General features: G+C 46.7%; 1 protein-coding gene across 1 annotated transcript in view; it reads left to right on the top strand.

Moving 5' to 3' along the window:
* The window catches only part of LOC115645049 (transmembrane protein 68-like), a 34321-nt gene extending 27350 nt beyond the window's left edge, over positions 1–6971 (top strand). Inside the window, exon 6 of the mRNA XM_030549453.1 lies at positions 6867–6971. Coding sequence (XP_030405313.1) covers positions 6867–6971 — 105 coding nt within the window. The remainder of the gene's footprint in view (positions 1–6866) is intronic.
* The last annotated feature ends 16906 nt before the right edge of the window (positions 6972–23877 follow it).

Here is a 23877-nt window from a genome sequence, read left to right as displayed (position 1 = left end):
CCATTAGACTTTCTCCTATGCTCTGCCACATACAGTTCTTCATCTCCAAATAGGAACTACTATGTGGTCAGGGATAGGCAGACAACCTCAGCAGACTGGTTTTATTTTTGTGGTGATGTTAATATAAAAAATGCCTTGCAGTGCTTCGGGGCATGAGAAGGCTCATAGTTAATATGTGATGTATTTATTTCTTTTTCGGTTGCAAGTGATTAAATTTGGAGGCCAGATACAGTTCCCTCACTGCACTTTTTTGACTAGTAGCTCATTCAGGAAGTCGTTCAGGGCAAACATTGAGCACGACCTGCCCAGCAATACTATAGGAGTTTTTAGTGGTCCCTGGCTGTCAAGTCTCCTCTTTAACATCTTAGAGAATGAGTGTAGAAACCTGAGAAGAACAGTGTTCCTGTATTCTTCCCTCCCACACTTTGCCTCTCCCAGCCCCCTCTCCAGACCGTCTCTCCCCGGCTCTGTCCCAAATTATATCAATGCAATAGGGAAGAAAAGACTTACCCTGTTGGGTTGCCTGGAATCTGGAAACTAAGTGGCAAGTGTATTAATGCAAGGAAGAAGTGCAGAATAGCTATATAGGCATTCCACAGCCATCAAGAAGGGATAAGCTTCCCTGTAGCCTACACCCCAAAGCACAGATTACCTTGCAAAGCGTTTTTCTGCTTTGCTTCATCAGAGGCAAGTCCTTAGCCACAAGACTTGGGGGCAGCAGAAGTGTTGTTTCAGGATGTCTTGCATCATAGCTCCTTGCCCTCAGGCAGCTCCTGTAATCTTTTTTGGTGGGGACTAGAAGGACTGTACAATTATTGCCTCTTTCCTCCTGGTTTTTTACCCTTTTCTATTTTGTGGTATCTTTTGATTCTGTAGTGATAAGTGAAGCATAAATGCTTACATGGATAGAAGACGGTTGAGGAACTGCACAAAGCAGTTTCTAAAACCAAAAATTAATTCAAATGTAGTCAAGCCCTGCCTGACTTTCTGAAGGAGCAAAATACCTTTTCTGCTCCCAGATTTCAGACTGAGCCACTCATTTGGATCTGGGAATACAGGAGCAGATAGTTTCCCCCACCAGCATAAACATGATTTCAGCCACTTACAAGTTCAGAGAAGCATTTGTTTTCCCTTAGATTCACATAATCAACGTTCTGTCTCCCCTTCTCCCTCACCACTGCCATAGAGGGGAAGGGCATCCTGAGTGTACAATGGGATAAGCCAGGGACCTGAAGGAAACTAAATATATTAGAGTCTCCCTTCTCTCTGCAGCACCTGCCCTGCCTCAACACACATTGACATTCCAGTGTCCCTCAGCCGCAGGCCTGGGTACCTGGCAGGGACGGCAGGTTATATGGGCTCGTAGTGCCCGAGCACCAGGAATATTCAAGGCTGGAGGCTATGCTCCACCAATATTTGGAGCTGGGTTTCTCCCCTGGCCCTGTCTGGAATGGGCCTCGGTGCCCCCCTCCTGCCCCAGAGCGTCCCCTCCTCGCCCCCAGCCTCAGAACTTCCCTGCCTGAAAGAAAACAGCCCGTGCCTCTCCCTTGCTTGTGCTGCCGGCTGCCTGCTGCTGCTTCTGCCTAAGGGCTATAGAGAGCAGCGGCTGGCAGACTGTTGTGGGGCACCTCAGGAGGGGGAAGGAGAGAGAGGAGTGGGGAGGAGGCACACATGTGCTTGGGAGTCCTTTCTTCTGTCCCCCGGCACCCACCTGGAGGAGACGCCAAGGGGATGTCCGGCCCAGAGATGGACATCTGGAGTGGACCTCACTCACCTGAGCAGCTGCTGGGGATTACAATGTAAATTTGTAATACTTTGGGCAGAGGCAGGGGAATATCTTAACGGTTCTCTGCATAGTATAGGCAACTATTTGTTTTGCCCTCTACTGATCCCTCCTGACTTGGAGGGATTACCTCACCATTTTTTTCCAAGGACATTTTTCTTTGGCATATTAAGTTTGTTTTGCAACAGAAATGACAGGTATCTTTAGCCTTCACTTCCCTTTCTTTGGTATTGGAACTGACTAGTGGTGTCTCACAAGGCTGTATCCTAAACTGAAACTCTTCAAACACAATCCCAATTTATCTAAAAAAAAATATAAAAATCTAGCCTTTGTTTGATTTATGGGTGAGAGGAACAGAGGGAATAACAATTTGTGGGTAGTCTTGGGGACTGTTTGGAGGGAAACAGAGATTTATCTCAGGATATCACATAAAGCTGCAATACTAATTTAATCTTACAGTGATTTTATCAAGTTCTTCTGTAAAGAAGAATAGAAAAGTCTATTTCTAATGATAAATATATGGAAATAAAATCCCTGAGGCCGGCAATGCTCTGTTCCTGTCTTCTGTTGCCCCAGAAATTGGTCACACCCACTTTCTTTTAGAGTTCAGTCTCTATTTTATTACAAACCCTTCTCCCACACCAGTACAGTGCAACATCACAGTTTTTAATTCCTACAGTTTTTAGTCCCTCTTTACCAAGACCTTAGGAAATGAGATCTCCCTGTTTTGGAAGCTGTTTCAGTCTGGTTCAGCTAGTCCAGTCTTCCCATCTTGTAACACTTCCTTCCTGGTTTAGCAGGTTAGTCAGCTGAGGCCTAATTAATTCCTTATCTCTGCAGCATCACTTTCTGATTAGCTACTTGCTCAATCATCCATCACTGGGAAACTAATTCACGCTAATTCACCCATCAGGCCTCAGCACTCTGTCACAAGAAACTACTAGCAAAATGGTCTCACATTTCAGGCCATCTTGAAATATGTAAACTCAGAGGTAGTTTCTCTTGATTTTTTTAAAATGGAAAATAAATCAAAGAAAATATATTAATACAATATGAAATTAAAGACAGAAAAGGTCAATATTTGCACAGTGACTTGAGGAGATCTTCCAAGAGACAAAAGGGAATTAGATGCCCATTCCCTCTGACTTCCATTGACTGCCCTTTGTGCCTTTTGAGTCTGTCTCTGAATCTGTACTACACACATTATAGTCAAGTCCTACTCTTCAGCCTACTAAACACTAAATACCTAGCAGAGCCCTTCAAAATGAGTAACAAGGAACCACACTCCAGTCACTTTATCCCTTGCATGGACACATATAAAATAGAGACAAAGTGGGTGAGGTAATATCATTTATTGGATCAACCTCTGAAGGTGAAAGAGACAAGCTTCTGAGCTACACACAGCTCTTCTTCAGTTTGGGAAAGGTACTCAGAGTATCACTGCCTAATACAAGGTGGAGCAGATTGTTAAGCATAAGAAGTTAACATATGTTGCAAGAAACCATGTCATAAACAGATAGTTACGGGTTAATATCTCTTTTACCTGTAAAGGGTTACAAGCAGTGAACCTGGGCCACCTGACCAGAGGACCAATCAGAAGACAAGATACTTTCAAATCTTGGAGGAGGGAAGTCTTTGTTTTGTGTTGTTTGTTTGTCTGTTGTTCTCTCTGGGTTCTGAGAATGACCAGACATACCTACAGGCTCTCTAATTTTCTGTTCAAATAGTAAGTACAAGTAGAAAGGCGGTTTAGTCTTTTTGATTGTTTTCTTTATTTGCAAATGTGTATTTTGCTGGAAGGATTTTAATTTGTATTTGTGCTGGGGGGAAGGCTTCTCTCTAGTGTCTATAAGCTGAAAGGCCCTGTAACCTTTACCATCTTAATTACAGAGACAACTTTTACTTTTTTCTTTCTTTTATTAAAAGCTTTTCTTTTTTAAGACCTGATTGATTTTTCCTCTTGTTGAGGCTCAAGGGAATTGAGTCTGTACTCACCAGGGAATTGGTGGGAGACAGGGAGAGAGAAGGGAGGGGGGAAGGTGGAATTCCTCTGTTTTAGATTCACCGAGCTTGAATCTGTATTACCTCTTGGGGAGGGGAGAAGAGGAGGGGGGAAGGTGCATCCCTCTCTGTTATAAGATTCAAGGAGTTTGAATCACAGTGATCTTCCAGGGTAACCCAGGGAGGGAAAGCCTGGGAGAGGCAATGGTGGGGGAAAGGGTTTACTTTCCTTGTGTAAGATCCAGGGGGTCTGGGTCTTGGGGTCCCCTGGGAAGGTTTTGGGGGGACCAGAGTGTACCAGGCACTGCAAGTCCTGATTGGTGGCAGCACTACAAGATCTAAGCTGGTAATTAAGCTTAGGGGGATTCATGCTGGTACCCCATCTTTTGGACGCTAAGGTTCAGAGTGGAGGTTATACCATGACAGACCATTCAAGATGAGGTGGACAATTACCACATCGGCAGTCTTGGGATAAAGGAGAGTTAGTCGTTCATAGATTGTGTTAATGAGACATAAAACCAGCTTCTGTATTGTGGCCATGATTTTTAGTGTCCAGCAAGGTTATGAATTTAAGCTCCTAGTCTTGTCTTTTGAAGATGTTATGCAGGTTTTCCTTTGATTACAAGGACAGAGAGGTCAGATATAGAGTTGATCATTTCAAGAAAAGTGTTTGCCCATGGGTTGATTAGGGTATTTGTTCTTTTATTATTGGGACCAACAGTTACAACAACACTACATATAAGATATATAGTTATATCTCTGCAAATGATAAATGTTATGAGACAGATCCTCAGCTGGTATGAACTTGCTGAGGTTCTGGCCTTACTGGAGCACTGTGGGGGGTTAATGCTACTTTCAGAAATGTTTTTCATTTCCTGACTCCCATCCATTTATATAATTTAGAAAATCTTGGTTAATATATGTGCCTAATCTTAGATTCACTAATCCATTGTTAGGTGCCTAAATAAATAGTCTGATTCTTTCCTCAAGTGGTGAACACGCAAGAACTCCCACTGATCTCTTTAACAAATACATTTTTGGATGCTGAGGGGAAGCTGTTGTGTCACTTTGGGTGGAATAAGTGGGCCCAGAGAACTGAAGGTGTTTACATGACTGTTGTTATACAACATGAACCATTTTAAACAAGGTTTGGGGTCCTGAGTACAGAGACCTCAGGCTCTTAGTTACTGTGGCAAACACACTAGAAAACTCATAACAAAGGCTGGAAATGTATTGACTGAGATACCTGAAAGGAAAAGAATCAAAACAAGACAAAAAGCACTGAAATTATGTGATTATGCAAAACAAACAATATCGTTTTCAGAGATAAAGAATATGGGTTAGAGTCTCTTGCTCTGTCAAGCAGCCCATCTTGGTGGGGAAGAGTTAGTTTTGCTGTTCAATTTTGAATCAGGAATGATAGTCATGTTCCTGCTTTTGACAAAATAGACACAGGAGATGAGACAGTAGTAAAAGTTGGGGGAAATATGGCTTTTGTTGATGTTCTCAGGACACAAAGAGGCTAGTCAGGGATATCGTCTGGTCAGGTCCCTTACCTCTGCCAGTCCTTCTCTGACCGGCAGAGCTGGATGGACCATCTCACCTTGTTATGCTGGGGCCGTATGGTGCTTTTGATCTCCGGTTTAGGCAGAAAGCTGAGAGAAAGAGGACAATAGTTAGATGGTGAGGGACAGGAAGGGACACACAAGAGAGAGGAGGACAGAGCTGGACCTCATATGTATCAAGTTGGGGTCTTTGCTGGGGCAGTGATGTTGGTTAGGCCTCCCCACTGGTGTGCCAAGGTCCACATGTCACAATGAAAACCCCCCAGTGGCAGTGGCAGTAATACAAATGGTATTTCCTTTCTCTCACAAAGTCGCTCTTTAAAAGGATCCCCAAAGGGAGTGATGGGCAGAATAACCCATCCTTTTTTTATTTTGTCCACCAGTTAGGACTAATTTCTGAAGTACCAATTTTGGTCCATTGAGTTTCAGTCCCATACTCCTCTTGTTTATCAGACATGATTTTAAGCACAATCCTTGGGTGGTAGCAGTAGATCCTCTCGGTTTAATTCAGATGTCTCCTTTTTCCTTCTTAAATAATGTTCTATAGACGGTGACTGTGACAATTATGAACTTTTACCCACTTTCCATAAATTAAGCCCATAATCAGGGAAGGCCCTCTGGGCCCTAATCATTACAAGAGAGCAAGGGAAGGGTCTAGGCTGAATATTTATCAGATTTTAGTCTGAGCAAAAATTACAGTGGATGTGATTTAACATCCTGAAAAAACAGGGTTTTACATCCTAAACCTCTAATTTTATTTAATGATTTGATGCATATTTTAATGAATGGTAAACATTTAAAATAGGGTTTGAAAAAGGTAATAGCTGTTTTTGAAGGGGAAACTGCCTTCTACACCTGGCAGTTGATGTTTTGCTGTGGAAAGCCTATTTCGATGTTTAGTTAAAAGATCTTTACCACAACTCCAGTTGAAAAAAAACCTGTCAAACTTAAATATTAAATTAAATCAAGTCTTACTTACAGTTTAAGGGCTCAAACCTGCAAACGCAAGTGAATAATTTCAATCGAATATGTAGCCCTATTGAAGCTAATGAAACACATGCATCTGACAAAGGGGGTATTCACCCACGAAAGCTTATGCTCCATCTGTCAGTCTATAAGGTGCTACAGGCCTCTTTGTCGCTTTTCACAGATCCAGACTAACATGGCTATCCCTCTGATTCTAATCTCCTGAGTTATTCATGTGCCTCAGGGTTTGCAAGATGGGGTGGTAGTGAGCTAACATTTCCATGGCACTATTGCATATCTAGATCTAGCTGTTTAGTATCCTTGGTTATCACAGGGGAAAATACACTGGTGGATGGGAATGAGACTATCCCTCAGCATAAGCTTCATGGGATCTTGTGAAGGATTTACCCTTCCTGCCCTCTCCTCCCACAACATTTTCCACAGAGTTTTATATATACCTTTAGCATCCTTGGGAAAACTAGAAGAGAATGATGATTGAAGTGGTCGTTCTTGAAATATAAAAGATTTCCCCTCTTTCTTTCTCTTAACAGATAAAGATTGCCCTTGAAACGCTAAGAGACAGACACCAAAAACTACCAGGAAGTATACTAAGAGCTCTGTTGGAGCGATTTGATAAACATCAGAAAGAAGACTAGTGTATATAAATATTGTTGTTAAATATTAAAAACTGTTATTATAACTTGTGGGAAGAAAAACTGTAGTTTTCTTAAAAGTACAAGAGACTGCAAACTACATGTATCAAGCATTCAATCATATCACTGCCTTAAAATCTCGCTCTCATCTGGTCTGGCAACTTCAATCCACATAATAAAAGAAAAGGAAATTAAGAGGCTCATTATCCTGAGAGAAATTGATTTGAGATTGTTAAACCAGATGACAGCAGACATTATTCTGATATAAAAGTTAGAGCTTGTGTAGCATTAGGAGCACTCTGTGGGGAGCTGATTATAGAGGGAGTCACCATTTGTTTCCAATTGTTGATAGGAGAAAGACAGCCCATGTCCACACCAGATGAGAGAGATGAGGAGACATTTTGGCTATAATACACTTAACTGTATTTTAATATGTAATAAAGGTGCAAATAAATTTAGAAATAGCAAAAAAAGTTATGATTTTATCAATATTGCCTTTGCATTAATGTTGAGATTTTTCCCTTAGTTTTTTTCTGTAAAAATAAAAATTAATTAAATTAATAAAAGCATTTTATTATTTTTTTCTGTAAAAATAAAATTAAATTAATAAAAGCATTTTATAAATTTTTTAAAAACTGCAATTGAATTATTGAGATAAATTATCTGTACATATTCAGTAACTCCTCACTTAACGTTGTAGTTATGTTCCTGAAAAATGACTAAGCAAAGCGATGTTAAGTGAATCCAATTTCCCCATAAGAATTAATGTAAATGAGGTGGAGGGGGATGTTAGATTCTATGGAAAAAAATTTTACCAGGCAGAAGATTTTTTTTTTTAAACACACACACACTTTTAAATAATTTAATACTGTACACAGCAATGATGATTGTGAAGCTTGGTTGAGGTGGTGGAGTCAGAGGGTGGGATATTTCTCAGGGAATGCCTTACTGCTAAATGATGAACTAGTACTTGGCTGAGCCCTCAAGGGTTAACACATTGTGTTAATGTAGCCTCACACTCTACAAGGCAGCACAAATGGAGGGAGGGAAGACAGCATGGCAGACAGACACACATTCTGTGAGAGAGAGAGATGCGTATTGTACCTTTAAGTGCGCTGACCCCACTTTAAGTACATTTCCGTTTTAAGTAGATTAGCAAGTGGAGACAGCAGCTGTTGCCAGCAAGCGCCCTCTGTCCTGAGCCCAGTTGTGTCCCCCTCCCCCTCCCATGGAGATGGGGTAAGTGGGGGGTAGGAGCAGGGGGACACCCTGACGTTAGCCCTCCTCTCCCTCTCGTCCCCACCGCACAGTAAGCAGGAGGCTCCTGGGAGCAGCTCCAAGGCAGAGGGCAGGAGCAGCACATGGCAGTGGGGCCGGGGGGACAGTTGAACTGCCAGCAATTGGTAGCCTGCTGGGCAGCTGCTGCACAGGGAACTTAGGAGAGTGGGGAGCTGTTGATCCACCTTGGTTCCAAGCCCCCACCAGCTTGCTCCAATGGGCTGTTCTTCCTGCAAGCAGTGGACAAAGCGGCAGCTGCCAAACAATGTTATAAGGGAACATTGCACAACTTTAAATGAGCATGTTCTGTAATTGTTTCGTTGTTACTGATCAATGTTAACTGGGACAACTTTAAAGGCCTGGTCTACACTACAAGTTTATCTCGAATTTAGCAGTGTTAAACCAAATTAACCGTGCACCTGTCCACACAACAAAGCCCTTTATTTCAATATAAAGGGCTCTTAATATTGATAATTGTACTCCTCCCACTGAAATTGGTATTGCCATTTCGAATTAGGGTTAATGTGGCTGCAATTCGACACTATTGGCCTCTGGGAGCTATCCCACAGACCACTCTTGTGACAGCTCTGGAAAGCGATCTGAACTCGGACGCACTGGCCAGGTAGACAGGAAAAGCCCCGCAAACTTTTGAATTTCATATTCTGTTTGCCCAGCGTGGAGAGCTGATCAGCACAGGTGACCATGCAGTCCCAGAATCAAAAAAGAGCTCCAGCATGGACAGTATAGGAAATACTGAATCTGATCTCTGTATAGGGAGATGAATCTGTTCTATCAGAACTCCATTCCAATAGACAAAATGCCAAAACATTAGAAAAAATCTCCAAGGCTATGATGGACAGAGGCCGCAACAGGGACTCAACATAGTGCTGCGTGAAACTTAAGGAGATGAGACAAGAGGACCAGAAATCCAAAGAATCAAATGGATGCTCACAGAGGGAGGGGCGACTGACGACTGTAGCTATCCCAGTTTCTGCACTCTCTGAAAACCATCTGAATTCTTGGCTGAGCTCCCAAAGCCTGAAGGGTCAAAAATATTGTCACAGGTGGTTCAGGGTATGTGTCATCAGCCCCCCCATGAAAGCAAAGGGAAAAAAAATCATTTCTCACCTTTTTTTGATGTCACCATGTGTGTTTTGGATGCTGCTGGCAGACACAGTGCTGCAGCACTACACAGCAGCATCCCCTTCCCTTCCCTTCCCTTGCCTTGTGGACAGGAGATGGTACGGTAGGACTAGTATCCGTCATTGTCATCCCATGAGTGCTCCTGGCTGGCCTCGGTAAGATTGACCAAGGGTGCCTGGGCAAAAATGGGAATGACTCCAGGTCATTTCCTGTAAGTTTTGTCTAATGGAGATTCAGTCCTGCCTGGACTATCATGCCAGCTGGAGACTTCTGCCTCAGGCTGCTCTCCTCAGTCAGCAGCAGCGCACGATTGCACCTATTCCTTGTTATCAGGGATCACAATCACAATCAGATACTTAGACCTCTACATTTTGCTGCAAATAAAAAAATTAAGCTGCCATTTAGAACTGTCCCCCAACATACATATCCTGGGACATTTTGTATTTTACCAGTGTCAACCAAAGGCCCACACACAAATGGAGATTCAGTGCTGCCTGTGCGTCTATCCTAATGTAAGCAGAGTCAGGATGAGCTCTACCCTGACATCTGGTGGTGAATTATGGGAAGTGTGGAAAGAATTTCAGAAAGTGTGAACTTTCAGGGGTTTGCATGGGCATACCCAGCATAGCCCAAAGCAGCCTGGGATGGTTATTCTGACAGCTCTGGGATCCCCAATTTCTTTATTATTGGGGCAGGATGAATAAAGTGTTGCCACCTGATTATGTGAATGAGGAACTACGAGACTGCTTTATGACAGAGATGTCTCAATATAAATTAAGTAGTACTTGCTAGACAAGCGACATGGGTTCCAAATCCCAGTGAATTGAAAGATGTTGGGGACTGGTGTGTGTACCTGATGGTATGGGCCAGGAACACCAATTGCACATTCTCCTCTCTCCACTGTAAAAGAGTAGAGCTAATTTTGATTCCATTAGGAGTCCATCTAGAGATTGCTGAGCTGAATTCATCTTGGGCCAATGGTGCACCAGCACCAGGGCTCCCCTACTAAAAGCCGAAATCACTGAGTGCTGTGTTAACTAGTGGGGGAGTCTGAAGACCTGTCGTTAAGCAGCTGGCAGAGCAGAACAGTTTGCAGCATGTTGGAGCAGCCCATGGAACAGTGAGCGGAGTGAAGCAGTTTGCAGGCACAGCTGGAGGAGCGGCACAGCTGGTGTAGTGGAGCTGGTCATAGTGAAGGCTGCAGCAGAACTCAACGGAGGGGTGGAGCAGTTGGCCTTGGCCCACGTAAGGTGCCCTTTAACACCTTGTGTGGACTTTCCCACCTATTTCCACCCAGGCTGGGGGGGGGGGTAAAACTCTGCAGATAATCTTTTGAATTCTGGGGTGGCACTGACCAGAGATTTTTGGGTTGTTGGACTTTGGGGTGATTGGGCTTAAGACACTAAGGGGGAAAGGACATTGCCAAACATACTTGGAGGTGGGTTTTTGCTTATGGTTTGTGTTATAACCCTGTTTGTGGTGTTTCTCCAATGGGATGCCGCATTGTTTCCTTGCTTTATTAAAAGATTTTGCTACACCCAGACTCCATGCTTGTGAGAGGGGAGGTATTGCCTCCTAGAGGCGCCCAGGAGTGTGTGGTATGTAAGTGTCCCAGGTCACTGGGTGGGGGCTCGAGCCGGTTATGCACTGTGCTATTGAAACGGAACCCCTGGATACTGAACCTGGCCCTTGTTGCTGCCAACTCAGAGGGGCAGAAGGGTTACACTAATGCTTGTCAGAGATTTCCATTTTCAGCTACAGGCTAAGCAGGGATGAAAGTAACTCACGAGACTTACTGGTATGGCCAGAGGGGGCGGGGGCTTATCTGGTAGAGGCGTGGCCTCAAGATTTAAAGGCCCTGGGGCACCAGCTGTGGCTGGGAGTCCCACGGCCTTTAAATCACCCAGGGGGCTCCCAGCTGCAGAGGTGACTGGGAGCCCCTGGGGCCAACTAAAGGGCCTGAGGCTTCAGCCACCGTGGAGCTCCGGGTCCTTTAAATGCCAGCCCCAGCCCAGCTGCCAAAGCGGCAGGCTTGACTTACAGGGCTCCTCCAAGCTCCCTGCAATGGCGGGGAGCCTGGAGGATCCCTTTAAATGCTGGCCCCAGCCTGGCTGCTGGAGTTGCAGGCTGGGGCCAGGGCCAGGACTTAAAGGGCTCCTCCAAGATCCCCACTGTCCGGCCCAGCCACGATTTAAAGTGCCCCTCTGGGCTTCCCACTGCAGCGGGGAGCCTGGAGGAGCCCTTTAAATGCCGGCCCTAGCCTGATGGCTGGAGCCGGGATTTAAAAGGGTTCCTCCGAGTTCCCTGCCAGCCAGCCCAGCCACTATGGTGGGCCAGGATTTAAAAGGCTCCTCTGGGCTTCCCACTGTGACAGGAAGCTCGGAGGAGCGCTTTAAATGCTGGCCCCAACCCGGCCGCTGGAGCTGCAGGCCGGGATTTAAAGGGCTTGGGCCTCCCCACAGAGCCCTTTAAATCCCCGCTGCAGAAGCCAATGCAGTCTGGCATGACGTACTGGCTCTTACTGGTACGCCGTACTGGACCATAACGGCTTACTTTCACCTCTGAGGCTGAGTAAGTGCAGAATGGTGGTTCACTTGACTTTGCTGTAAGCCAACTGCCTGCCCACCCCCACCCCCTCCACATTGCATTCTTTATTACTTCATCACACAAATGGGAGGATAACTGCCACGGTAGCCCAAGAGGGTTGGGGGGAGGAGAGAAGCAATGGGTGGGGTTGTTGCAGGAGCACCCCCTAGAATGGCATGCAGCTCATCATTTCTGTAAGATGTCTGGGGCTCTGACCCAGAGCGGTTTTTTGCCTCTCTGGTTCTTTAGTAGGCTTGCCTGAAATTCTAGGCAGGACAGAATCTCTATTAGACAAAACTTAAAGAAGAGAATGACCAGAGGAGTCATTCTCATTTTTGTCCAGGCACCCCTGACTGACCTCACTGAGGCCAGCCAGGAGCACCCCTGACAGCAGCAGATGGTACAGTATGACTGGTGACCGTCATTGTCAACTTGCAAAGCAGCAGATGGTACAGGAGAGCTGGTAACTGTCCTTGCTAACTTGCAAAGGCAAGGGTATGCTGCTGTGTAGCTCTGCAGTACCGTGTCTGTGAGCAACATCCAATAGATATACAATGACAGTGAAAAAAGGCTGAACGGCCTCCATGGTTGCCGTGCTATGGCATCTTCCTGGGCAACCTAGGCAAAAGGGCGTGAAATGATTGTCCACCATTGCTTTCACAGAGGGAGGATTCACTGATGACATTTACCCATAAGCACCTGTGACAAATTTTTGGCTCCATCAGGCATTGGGATCTCAACCCAGAATTCCAATAGGTGGGGGAGACTGTGGGAACTATGGGATAGCTACCCACAGTTCAATGCTCTGGATTTTGATGCTAGCCTCGGTACATGGATGCACATCGCAGCATTAATGTACTTAGTATGGCCACATGCCCTCGACTTTATACAGTCTGTTTCCAAAAATAGGCTTCTGTAATATCAGTATAATCCCATAGTGTAGACATACAGTAACTCCTCACTTAAGGTATTTATATCTGAGGCCTTTTTGAGCTCTACAAAAGAAAAGTGTGGTATTATGGTTATAACCCAACCATAATATTTGAATAGCGTGATACCACTCATTACAAATAAATTATAATTAAGTATAAAGTTGACTTTTGTTACAAATAAAAACAAATTGTCATGTGACACAGGACACAAGACAACCTACATGACATAGGACAAACTTACAATTAAAGAAGAATGGTATCAAAATAGTATTTAAGCTCTTAATGCCATATCTTGCATAGTTAAAATTATTATAGGGAAGTATTTTGGAAAACAAAAGTAAACAAAATAATTAAACATTTAATGAGTCAAGTTGCCACCTTTTTATTTAAAACGATAAAATCCTTATTATCTGTCTACCTTGTTATATTAAGATTGTTTCTATTACTTTATATTATTTTTATCTCAAGAATACTGCTATACAAGTGTAACCCTTCTGCCCCTCTGAGTTGGCAGCAACAAGGGCCAGGTTCAGTATCCAGGGGTTCCGTTTCAGTAACGCAATGCATAACTGGCTCGAGCCCCCACCCAGTGACCTGGGACACTTACATGCCACACCCCACTGGGCGCCTCTAGGAGGCAATACTTCCCCTCTCGCAAGCACGGAGTCTGAGTGTAGCAAAATCTTTTAATAAAGGAAGGAATCAATGCGGCATCCCATTGGAGAAACACCACAAACAGGGTTATAACCCAAACCATAAACAAAAATCCCACCTCCAAGTACGTTTGGCAATGTCCTTTTTCCCCTTAGGGTTTTACGTCCAATCACCCCAAAGTCCAACAACCCAAAAGGCTCTGGTCAATGCCACCCCAGAGTTCAAGAGTTTATCTGTAGAGGGAGTTTATCTCCCCCCAGCCTGGGTAGAAGGGGGCACCTTACGTGGTCCGGGGCCAACTGCCCTGCCTCTCCGTGGGTTCTGCTTCCGCCTTCTCCACGAACTGCTCCGCTTTACCAGCCGCTCCACTCTGCTCCTCCAGCCATCCTCACAAACTGCTCCGCTCCACAAGCTGCTCTGCTCCATGAGCTGCTCCAGTTCTCCCTGCAAACTGCTCGGCTCCGCTCGCTCTGTGGGCCGCTCCACCCGTCCCACAGCTACTCCGCTCTGCCAGCCGCTCTGCTCCACCAGCTGTCCCGTGATCCGCTCCAGCCATCCCCACAAACTGCTCCACTCCGCCAGCTGCTCTGTTCCACAGTATAGCTTCAGGCTCCCCCACTAGTTAGCACAGTACTCAGTGCTCTCAGCTCAGTAATTTCAGCTCTTCAGTGATTTCAACTCTTAGTGATCTCAGCTTTTAGTAGGGGAGCCCCAGTGCTAGTGCACCATTAGCCCAAAGTGAGTTCAGCTCAGTAACCTATATCTAGATTCTTGAGGGAATAAAAAAAATCAACTCTGACATTCTACAGTGGAGAGAGGAGGGGGAGGAACTGGTGCTTCTGGCTCCACAAGGAGACTGCACCACCAGGCACAGATACCTGTCCCCAGCCTCTCTCCATTTACTGGGAGTTGGAACCCATGTCCCTTGTCTAGCAAGTACCACCCAACTGAGGTTGAGTCATTTCTGTCACAAAGCAGTCCCACAGCTCGGCAGCCTGGGATGAGGAAGGTGTGCCTATGCAAATACACTCTCTGAAATTCTTTCCACCAGATGTCAGGTTAGAGTTCATCCTGACTCTGCTTACACAAGAAATAAGAAAGCCATATTTCACATATTAGGGAAATGTAAAACATTTTTATATCATGTTAACCAACTTAAGCTGTTTAAGGGGGCATCCCACAGAATGGAGACACCAGAATATATCAATACACAGTGAAGAAACCTCTGAGCACCTGAAGAAAAGAAACTGTTATACATAACAGACCAGTCAACAATACTTCAACCTACCATATATGGATAATTGAGTATGCGATTGACTATAGAGACATTATAAAGACCATTAGCCTGGCCAGGTCCAACAACCTGTATATTACGTATATATATGTGGTTTTAAATATCTCATTGGGATATGGCTGAATTTTATTGTTATGAAAGAGGAAATGTATCATTACTGTATGCATCTTTGTTAACTGACATATAGCATCTGTTATTTCGACAACACAGATATGCAGAATTTTGTATAATTATCAAATTTTAAAAATGTTGGCACCAAATTTTTAATTTTTAGTGCAGTATTCTCTCACAAGTACCAGGGTTCTGTGTGGCACAATTTGGGTGCAGGCAGCTCAGTGGTGGGGCCTGGGTGGGGGAGGGGATCTGGATGCACAAGTGTTTGTTGGGGGATTCTGGCTGCAACGGGAATGGGATTGTGCAGCAGAGTCTATGTGAAGGTGGTTAGGAGTCAACAAGGCGAGGGTTTGGGTGCAGGGGGACAGGCTTGGGGTGTGTGTTCTAGGTGGCTCAGTGGGGGGTTCTGGGTGCAGGGAGGTGAGGCTCAGCAGGGGGGATGGATGCAAGTAGGGGGATCCTGATGCACAGGGGTTGGGTGGACAGGGGGAACAGCTCCCCATACAGTGCCCCCTCCCCCTGAGGCTTCCCTCTCCCCTGGCTGCTCTGGGTGTTAGGGTTGCCAACTTTGGTTGGATGCATTCCTGGAGATTTCATCACATAACAATCTTTAATTAAAGATTAATCTTTAATTCCTGAAGACTGCAGGACAATCCTGGTGGGATGGCAACCCTTTCAGGTGCCCAAATGTGAGTGAGCACTGGTGCAGCTTCTCTTTGTTTCCCCACAGAAACCATTTTTCTGCAGGAAAACAAAGAGAATCTGCAGCAGGGGAGGGTATGTTTCTGCACACGTGCAGTGGTGCAAAATTCTTCTAGGAGTAAAATCCAGCTGAAAATCCAGCCTAAAGTAAAAAGCAATCTGGAGACAGACAAAGAGCCAAAGAGCTTAGAGAAAAATGTGATGATCCCAGGGAATGAACTGGAAGTATCCCAGGAAGAGGAGGCTGACTGCATCTGTTGGTGATTTTATATAATAGGTGATTTTAAATTATTAGGATAAGGTTTTTATATCATTTCCCCCCCCTCATCAGTATGGACTTTGGTACTTTTCGAAATGGAGTCAAATCTCCATTTTGTCCCTAGAGTTGGGGAAATTAAGGTGCCAAAGCTGTGGCGCAAACAGCTGGTTCAGACCAGTTGGAACTGGCTTGTAACTGCCAACGCCTCAGAATTTTCCTGCCATTCTTTATAAGGAAGTGTGCCACGTCATCACGGCGCTGTCCGTTCAGGAGGCAGCTGTGTGCAGTCAGGATTTTGCATGAATCTCCAGATCAAGAGCTGTGAAGGATCCTGTGACACCAACAACTTACCTGCCATCCAGGATCCTTTGGTCCATCAGCAGTTTCGGTCCCAGTAGCTTGTCAACATCCAGCAGCCAAGATCCAGTGTTCCTCCCCAAAGGCCAGTGTTTGGCCCAAGGGTAGGAGGTCCTGGACCCACCACTCACTACCATCTGACCTGCCCACAGATGACATCGGATTAGCAGTGGGCTATATAGGGGATTTGATTGGTTTTGTTCTTGTTGCCAAGGGAGGGGTATTGGGCCTGAGCTTCAAGCTCCTTTGTTGCAGTCCACTTTTTATGGAGTGTTTATGTGGTTGCTTATGGTTTTCCCCTTACCCCTTTTATGTAATCAATTCTTAATACAATACTTACCTGTTTCAGCATAATTTTTGTCTCTTCTTCTTTCTTACACTATACTTGTGAGGGAGGGTGGGACACAGGAGCTGCTTCCTCAGGTGATGGACTTGCTATCAAGATCCAAGAACCTGTACAAGGGAAACAGAGGCATATTGGGATTCATTAAATTTGATTTTCCCTGGTTACACATCAGAAAAAGAATCAGTGGGACACCAAGCTATGCCAGTCAGCTGAGGACAAGGACAGCATAACAGTGGCTGCAGAAACACCAAGTCATCAAGAATCAGAATGTGTAAAAGTGAAGGTAATAGAAAAGGTCTTGCTGATTGGAGACAAAGAGACTGTGCAAAGCCCCAGTCAGGACACAACGGAGTGGAAGACATCTACTACAAGGTGTGGGGGTGGGGGGCGGGAAGTATCCCTGCTGAGCTGAACATCATTCACAAAGTAGTGGAGGTACAAAAGGAATGAAAATGGGTGTTGCTGGGTGAGCTACTACAAGCAGTAGGCAACATCGTAGAGTCATTAGTCTTTGGGGATCCTGTAAGGAAATGGAACAGAGATGACGACATCCTTAAATCAGAGGGATGGATATGCGTATGCCTATCGGGGGATCTTTTCCACAAGATCAGAAAGTAGCCTTAAATTTTAAGCAGGGTGAAGTCCTAGTTTTGCTAACTACTCTAGACATGGCTATATTACTAGATGGTCTGGAGGCTTTCCGCATGTTGTAAATTATGGTTATGACACTGCATCTCATTCTTCATGGTGATATTATGGTGATATGGTTATAGCATAATTTTGATGCATTTTATACAAGACAGGTTATGTGAGATGTCATTCAAAAGGTTATGATTTGCTGAATATGATTATCCTATTATTTTTGTATCTGAAGTTATAAATACTATGCATCTATACTTCAAATGTAGTTACACCTGGATAACACCCACTAAACAAGATGCTTTCTATCTAAATAGCTAGTTGAAAAGGGCCTATTCAGCGTAATGGGCCTTTAGGAAGAACAATAGTCCTTAGGAGAAGCTCATCTCCCACCTGGTGAGCCTTCCTGAAAACGCTACAGACAGCCTGTGAGTGATGGCTACTATGACTCTACAAGGACATGATGCTTTACTCAATCTTGGGATGTCAGTATTTTTCCCCACAGACAGGTCTGGGAACAAAGATTTGGAACAATGGGTTCACCACCATATGCAACAGCTATATAAGGCAGGAAGTGACATTATCTGGGGTTCTTCACACCCCAGAGAAGACACCTGGAAACACCTGAGGAACAAAGACTGAACTGGGGGAAGTGCTAGACCCAGACTAAAGGGATTTCTAGCCTGCATATGAAACACTTGAGGATTCCAAGCTGTAAAGCAAGTGCAACTTGCTCCTTAAGAATTTGCAGCCTGTTTGTATCATCTCTTGAAGTGAGAATCTGTTAATTCATACCCAATCTAGTATAATGAGCTTAATTTGTGCTTTTTGTTTATTTGCTAGGTAATCTGCTTTGAACTGTTTGCTATTCCTTATAATCACTATAAATCATTGGTACCCCAGATCCAGGTGGTACCCTGGAGGGAACCCATAATAATGGTGTGCCAAGAACTACATGAACTATATTCACAGGACTCTGTACTTGCAGTAGAGCAGAACCTAAGGCTTGGTTTTCTCATATTTGTGAAAATGACCAGATCATTAATAGGGAGCTAATAGACTATCTTGCAGCAGCTAGGCAGATGTACCCCCTGGTTGGAGGCCATGGCCAGGTATTAACTTTGGTTGAGCCTACCTTTTCAATATCGTTGGCTGAGCAGGGGGCTGTGTCCGTATAGCTTAGTAGTTAGCCTTCCTCAACACATGGAATGGGCCTTTCAGAGTTTGAAAGGCCCAAGAGACATATGTTAGGACCTAAGGGGAAATGTGCATAGAGAGGAAGCAGTCCTGGAAATGAACAGTGCTTGGACGGAAATCCTGCCTCTGCATCTTTAAGGGCCTGGGGCTAGGAGTCTTGGAGAGGGTAGGGCAAAAGTCTCTTAAACTGCAGGGATCATCTAGTTTAACTCCCTACCAAGATGCAGAATTTGTTGCATCTAAACCATCCAGCCTCCTTTTGAAAGCCTCCAGTGAAGAAGCTTCCACAAACCTCCCTAGCCCAGCTGTTCCATTGTCCTACTGTTCTTACAATTAGAAAGTTTTTCCTGAGATTTAATCTAAATCTGCTATGCTGTAGTTTGAGCCCATTGCCTCTTGTCCTGCCCTCTGTGGACAACCAACAACTTTTGTCCATCTTTTTATGGCAGCTTTTAAGTATTTGAAGACAGCTATCATATCCCCCTCTTAATATTGTGAGGGAAAATATGATGGGCTTACAACTTTGGTCAGGCTTTTAGGCCTAAACTTTGGATAAGCTTGTTTCTAGGCTGTGTTGAACTTTGGTTCAGCTTGTCTGTGTATAAAGGGCAGAGAGGAAGGGGACAGAGTGATGAAAAGTTGCTTCTGTGTGTCAAGGGGTAAAAGGAGTCACAGTGGAAAGTTCCCAAAAGGGAACAATGGTTTGTGTGTATAAAGGGCATGAGGAGGCAGAGTGATAAAGTCCCAAGTAGCATAATTTGGGATGGCCAGGCTTAATATATAACCACAGTAGTTGTGTTAGAAAGATCACTGACTGCAAAAGAACTGATAGTGAGTAATGTATTCCAAATAAGGTAATTAATATAGAAGTATGTGTAATTTGTCTGTGGTTTTAATCTTTATAAGCTAGCTAAAATTTAAGGAGGGCAGAGTAGCTTGCCACCTTGCATGGGGCCATGCTGACTTTCCTTGCATGTATAAAATAAAGGAGCCTCCAGCTGTCTGATCCAAAAATCAATAGCGTGGTCAATTTTCCACAACAGTCTCCTCTTTTCCAAACTAAATATACCTCGTTCCTTCAGTCTTTGCTCATATGGCTTGCATTCCATCCCTTTGGACATTTTTGTCTCTCTCCTCACAGCTGACAGAAAGGGAGTGCACCAGTGTGATCTCCATGCCATCACATGGAAGTAAAAATAGCAAGTAGAAATTTAAAAATATATTGTAATGCAATATTAAGTCTCTGAATTTAAATACTCAAGTCATAAAACAGGCTGAGTTGCTGTAATAATCCTAGCTATCTGGCACATATTGTACACTTCTATCCTTCCTCCAAACCTCCTCTCACCCTTCAAAATGTGTAGCAAAGAACCAGTATCCATATACACTTTTTTCCCTTCAATATATCAAAAATATTGATATCACTCTAACCATGCAGGACTCACCCCTGCAGTGCCTCCTGCTGGTCACCTCAGGAATTACCTCTCCAGCCTCCAGAGCACCTGCTGCCGCTTGGCCTTCTATGTTCCTCCCAGACCCCAGATGATCCTTTCTCTGGGTGCTGACCCCAGGCAATACCCCCATAGTTTCTGTGACTTTCCCCACTTAGGGGAACCCCCACTCACTATCCCCACCTTGCCTCAGTGGTTAGCTACCACCAGTCACCAACTAGCCCCCACTCACGGGGGCAGACTGCCATGTGTCAGCCATTCATCACAGGCAAGGCGGGGGGGGTTAAACCTGCTGCCTCAGCCTACCCATGGGCTGCCCCCTGCAACCCCAGAGAAAGTGTTAAGCATGCCTGGCTCAAAGCCTTTTTATAGGGGCTGGCTGTGGTCTGTTTGGGGTGTGGCTCCCAGCTGTGCCTACTTCCCCAATCAGCCTGGGAGCTGTTTGCCCCAGCCAGAGCCCTCTGCTGGGCTGTTCTAAGTCCCTCAGGAGCAAGTGACCACCCCACTACCCACTCAAAAATTCGGGTCCCAGTTTGTGGGTTTTCTCCGGGTGCTGTACGCTTCCGCAGAGTGTCTGGTCAGGCTCAACTGGACCCTGACCGAGCCAGTCAGCTTCGGGCGGGGAGTGCGGCAGGGGTGCCCCCTCTCGGGCCAGCTATACGCTCTGGCCATCGAGCCCTTCCTCTGTCTCCTCCACAGGAGGTTGACGGGGTTGGTGCTTCGGGAGCCGGAGCTGCGGCTGGTCCTGTCGGCGTACGCCGACGATGTGCTCCTCGTGGTCCAGGACCCGGGCGACTTGGCGCGGGTGAAGGCTTGCCAGGCGGTGTACTCGGCGGCCTCCTCCGCCCGGGTCAACTGGGTCAAGAGCTCTGGCCTGGTGGTCGGGGACGGGTGGCAGGCAGGCTCCCTCCCACCTGCGCTTCAGGCCATCCGGTGGAACGCGGGTCCGCTGCTCTATCTTGGCGTTTACCTTTCCACCACGCATCCGTCTCTGCCGGAGAACTGGCAAGGTTTGCAGGGCAGGGTGGCGGAGCGGCTCCGGAGCTGGACAGGACTCCTCCGGTGCCTTTCCCTGCGAGGGAGGGCACTGGTGCTCAACCAACTGGTCCTGTCCATGCTCTGGTACCGGCTCAACACCCTGGTCCCGGCCCCGGGTCTTCTGGCTGACCTCCGAAAGGTGGTTCTGGAGTTCTTTTGGCCAGGACTGCACTGGGTCCCTGCAGGGGTACTCCACCTGCCCCTGGAGGAGGGAGGGCAGGGCCTGAAGTGCCTGCGCACTCAGGTCCACGTCTTCCGCCTCCAGGCCCTGCAGAGGCTCCTTTATGGTGCGGGTAGTCCAGCGTGGAGAGCCCTGGCGCACGCCTTCCTGCGCCGCTTCCGAGGGCTCCGATATGACCGGCAGCTCCTTTATCTCGAACCGAGGGGTCTTCTGCGAGACCTCTCCGGGCTGCCGGTCTTCTACCAGGACCTCCTCCGGACCTGGAAGCTGTTCTGTGCGACCAGGTCCGTGGCGGCCACTGAGGGGGCCGACCTCCTCGCGGAGCCCCTGCTACACAATCCCCAGCTTCGTGTGCAGGTGGCGGAGTCCCCCGCGGTGCGCCAGAGGTTGGTCCTGGCGGGAGCCACCAGGGTTGGAGACCTCCTGGACTACGACCAGGGAGGCTGGCTGGATCCCCTGACGCTCGCTCACCGCATGGGGCTCTCCAGACCTTGCACTCCCTGGCGCGTACTCCAGGAGGTGGAGGCCGCTTTGCCGCCCGCTGCTCGGGCCTACCTCGACCAGGTCCTGCGGGAGGGCACGCCCCGCCCACCCCCCACCCCAAGCCCTCCGGACCTTTTCATCGGGCCTCTGCCCCGTAGGCTCGACCAGCCCCCCCACCCCTTCTCCGCAAGCCGGCTGCACGACCTGCAGCCGGTCCATTTCCAAACCGCACCAAGGAAACAGCTCTACACGCTCATGCTCCACACCCTTCACTTCCTCACCCTCGTGTCCCGCCCCGATATGAAATGGCGGGACCTCCTGCCACCTCTGGAGGGTGAGGAGCCCCGGTGGGCCAGCCTCTACTCCACTCTGGTCTCAAGGCCCACTGGGGATGTCAGTTGGCGGCTCCTCCATGGGGCCGTGAGCATGGGCGTGTACTTGGCATGGTTTACCCCTGTCCCGGACACCTGCCCCTTCTGCGGCATGAGGGAGACCCTGGCGCACGTTTACTTAGAGTGCGCCAGGTTGCAGCCCCTACACCGGCTCCTCATTGCCATCCTCTTATGTTTCTGGTTGCACTTTTCCCCTCACCTCCTTCTGTACGCACTCCCTATCCGTGACCCCACAAAGTCCCGGGACCTCCTGGTCAACCTCCTCCTCGCCCTGGCAAAAAAGGCTATCCACGCGACCAGGGATGGGAGGTTGGCCGATGGAGACTCCGGTGACTGTGGGGCTTGCTTCCGCTCCATGGTCCGATCACGCATCCGGGCGGAGTTCCTCTGGGCAGCGTCCACTGGCTCCCTTGACGCCTTCGAGGAGCAGTGGGCGCTGTCCGGGGTTCTCTGCTCGGTGTCCCCGTCAGGTTCCCTCCTTCTGACCCTTTGACCTCACTCCTGTCCCTGTTCTTTTATTAGTTGTCCCCCGAACTCAGTGGGTTCTGTGGCCCTGTGGTTCCTCCTCTTAGGCTGGGGGAGGATCCTTTAGCAGTGGGTGGGCTTCGCCCGCCCACTTCCCAGACACCCAATAAATACCCACTCAAAAAGAAAAACCTTTTCAATGTCTGTATGGTCAGAAATGTAAAGACCTGCTGAATTCCAGCATTCCCAACTTTGACTGTGCACTCTCTTAAATATCTTTGTGGCTGCCTCTTCTGCAGGGGACACCTGAATTCTGTGTATCCTCCAAATGCAACACTGTGGCCAAAAGAGCCCAGAGTCTGCATTGTGTGTATCCTCATGCTCTGGGCTCTTTTGGCTGAGAGAATTAAAAGGTTTATCTACACTGGCACTTTACAGCGCTGAAACTTGCAGTGCTCAGGAGTGTGTTTTTTCACACTGCCTGAGTGAGAAAGTTGCAGCACTGTAAAGTGCCAGAGTAGAAAAGTCTCCAGGGGCAATGACAGGGTTAAAGAGTGACAAAACCATTACAGAGAAAACATATATTAAAAATAGAAACTGTTTATACATGTCTGGCTTATCATGTGTCCCCCATCTTCCATGTGTAAACCAGGTTCCAAAGTATTTCATACCCTCTCACAGGGCCTGACCTGTTTAGTCACAGTCTCATGTCAGTTCTTAGATCAAGGGTGAATCACCCTATCTCCTCACACAAGGGTGGTCACAAAGTTTATATAATTCTTTGTTTGCTAGACCTCTAGAAGCAGATCAATCCAGTATAAGCAATTTTCCCCAGAGGGTGAAACTTCTACCAATGTGTGACCACTATACGAAATTTGCATCAGTCAGGGCCGGCTTTAGGAAGTGCGGGGCGCAATTTGAATAGTTTTTATGGGTCCCCAGCAAGGATGACTGAAAAAAAAAACCCACGTAAAAAAACACATGGGGCTTGTACCCATTGGGCAGTGCTCCGAGTCTTCGGCGGCACTTCGGCAGTAGGTCCTTCACTCGCTCCAGGTCTCCTGCAGTACTGAAGGACCTGCCGCCGAATGCCACCGAAGACCGAGAGCAAGCGAAGGACCCGCTGCCAAAGTGCCACGGAAAACCTGGAGCACCACCAGGTGAGTAAAAATTAAAAACGAGCCTCTAGCCAGTGAAGGGATTCTCACTGGGCCCGGGACCCTCTTTGGTGCGGGGCCCAATTCGGAGGAATTGGTGGAATAGGCCTAAAGCCGGCCCTGGCATCAGTGACTTTAGTTTTTCCATTAAGCCAGGAATGCAATCACTAGCCAGCCCATACAAATTCATGTAACATTTATAAATTTGATATAATAGTCTTTGAACATTCTGTGTGTTCAC

The sequence above is a fragment of the Gopherus evgoodei genome, chromosome 2, assembly GCF_007399415.2.
Source record: "Gopherus evgoodei ecotype Sinaloan lineage chromosome 2, rGopEvg1_v1.p, whole genome shotgun sequence".
Taxonomy (NCBI): Eukaryota; Metazoa; Chordata; order Testudines; family Testudinidae; genus Gopherus; species Gopherus evgoodei.
The sequence above is the reverse complement of the archived record's forward strand: the minus strand, read 5'-3'. Positions and strand labels throughout refer to the sequence as shown.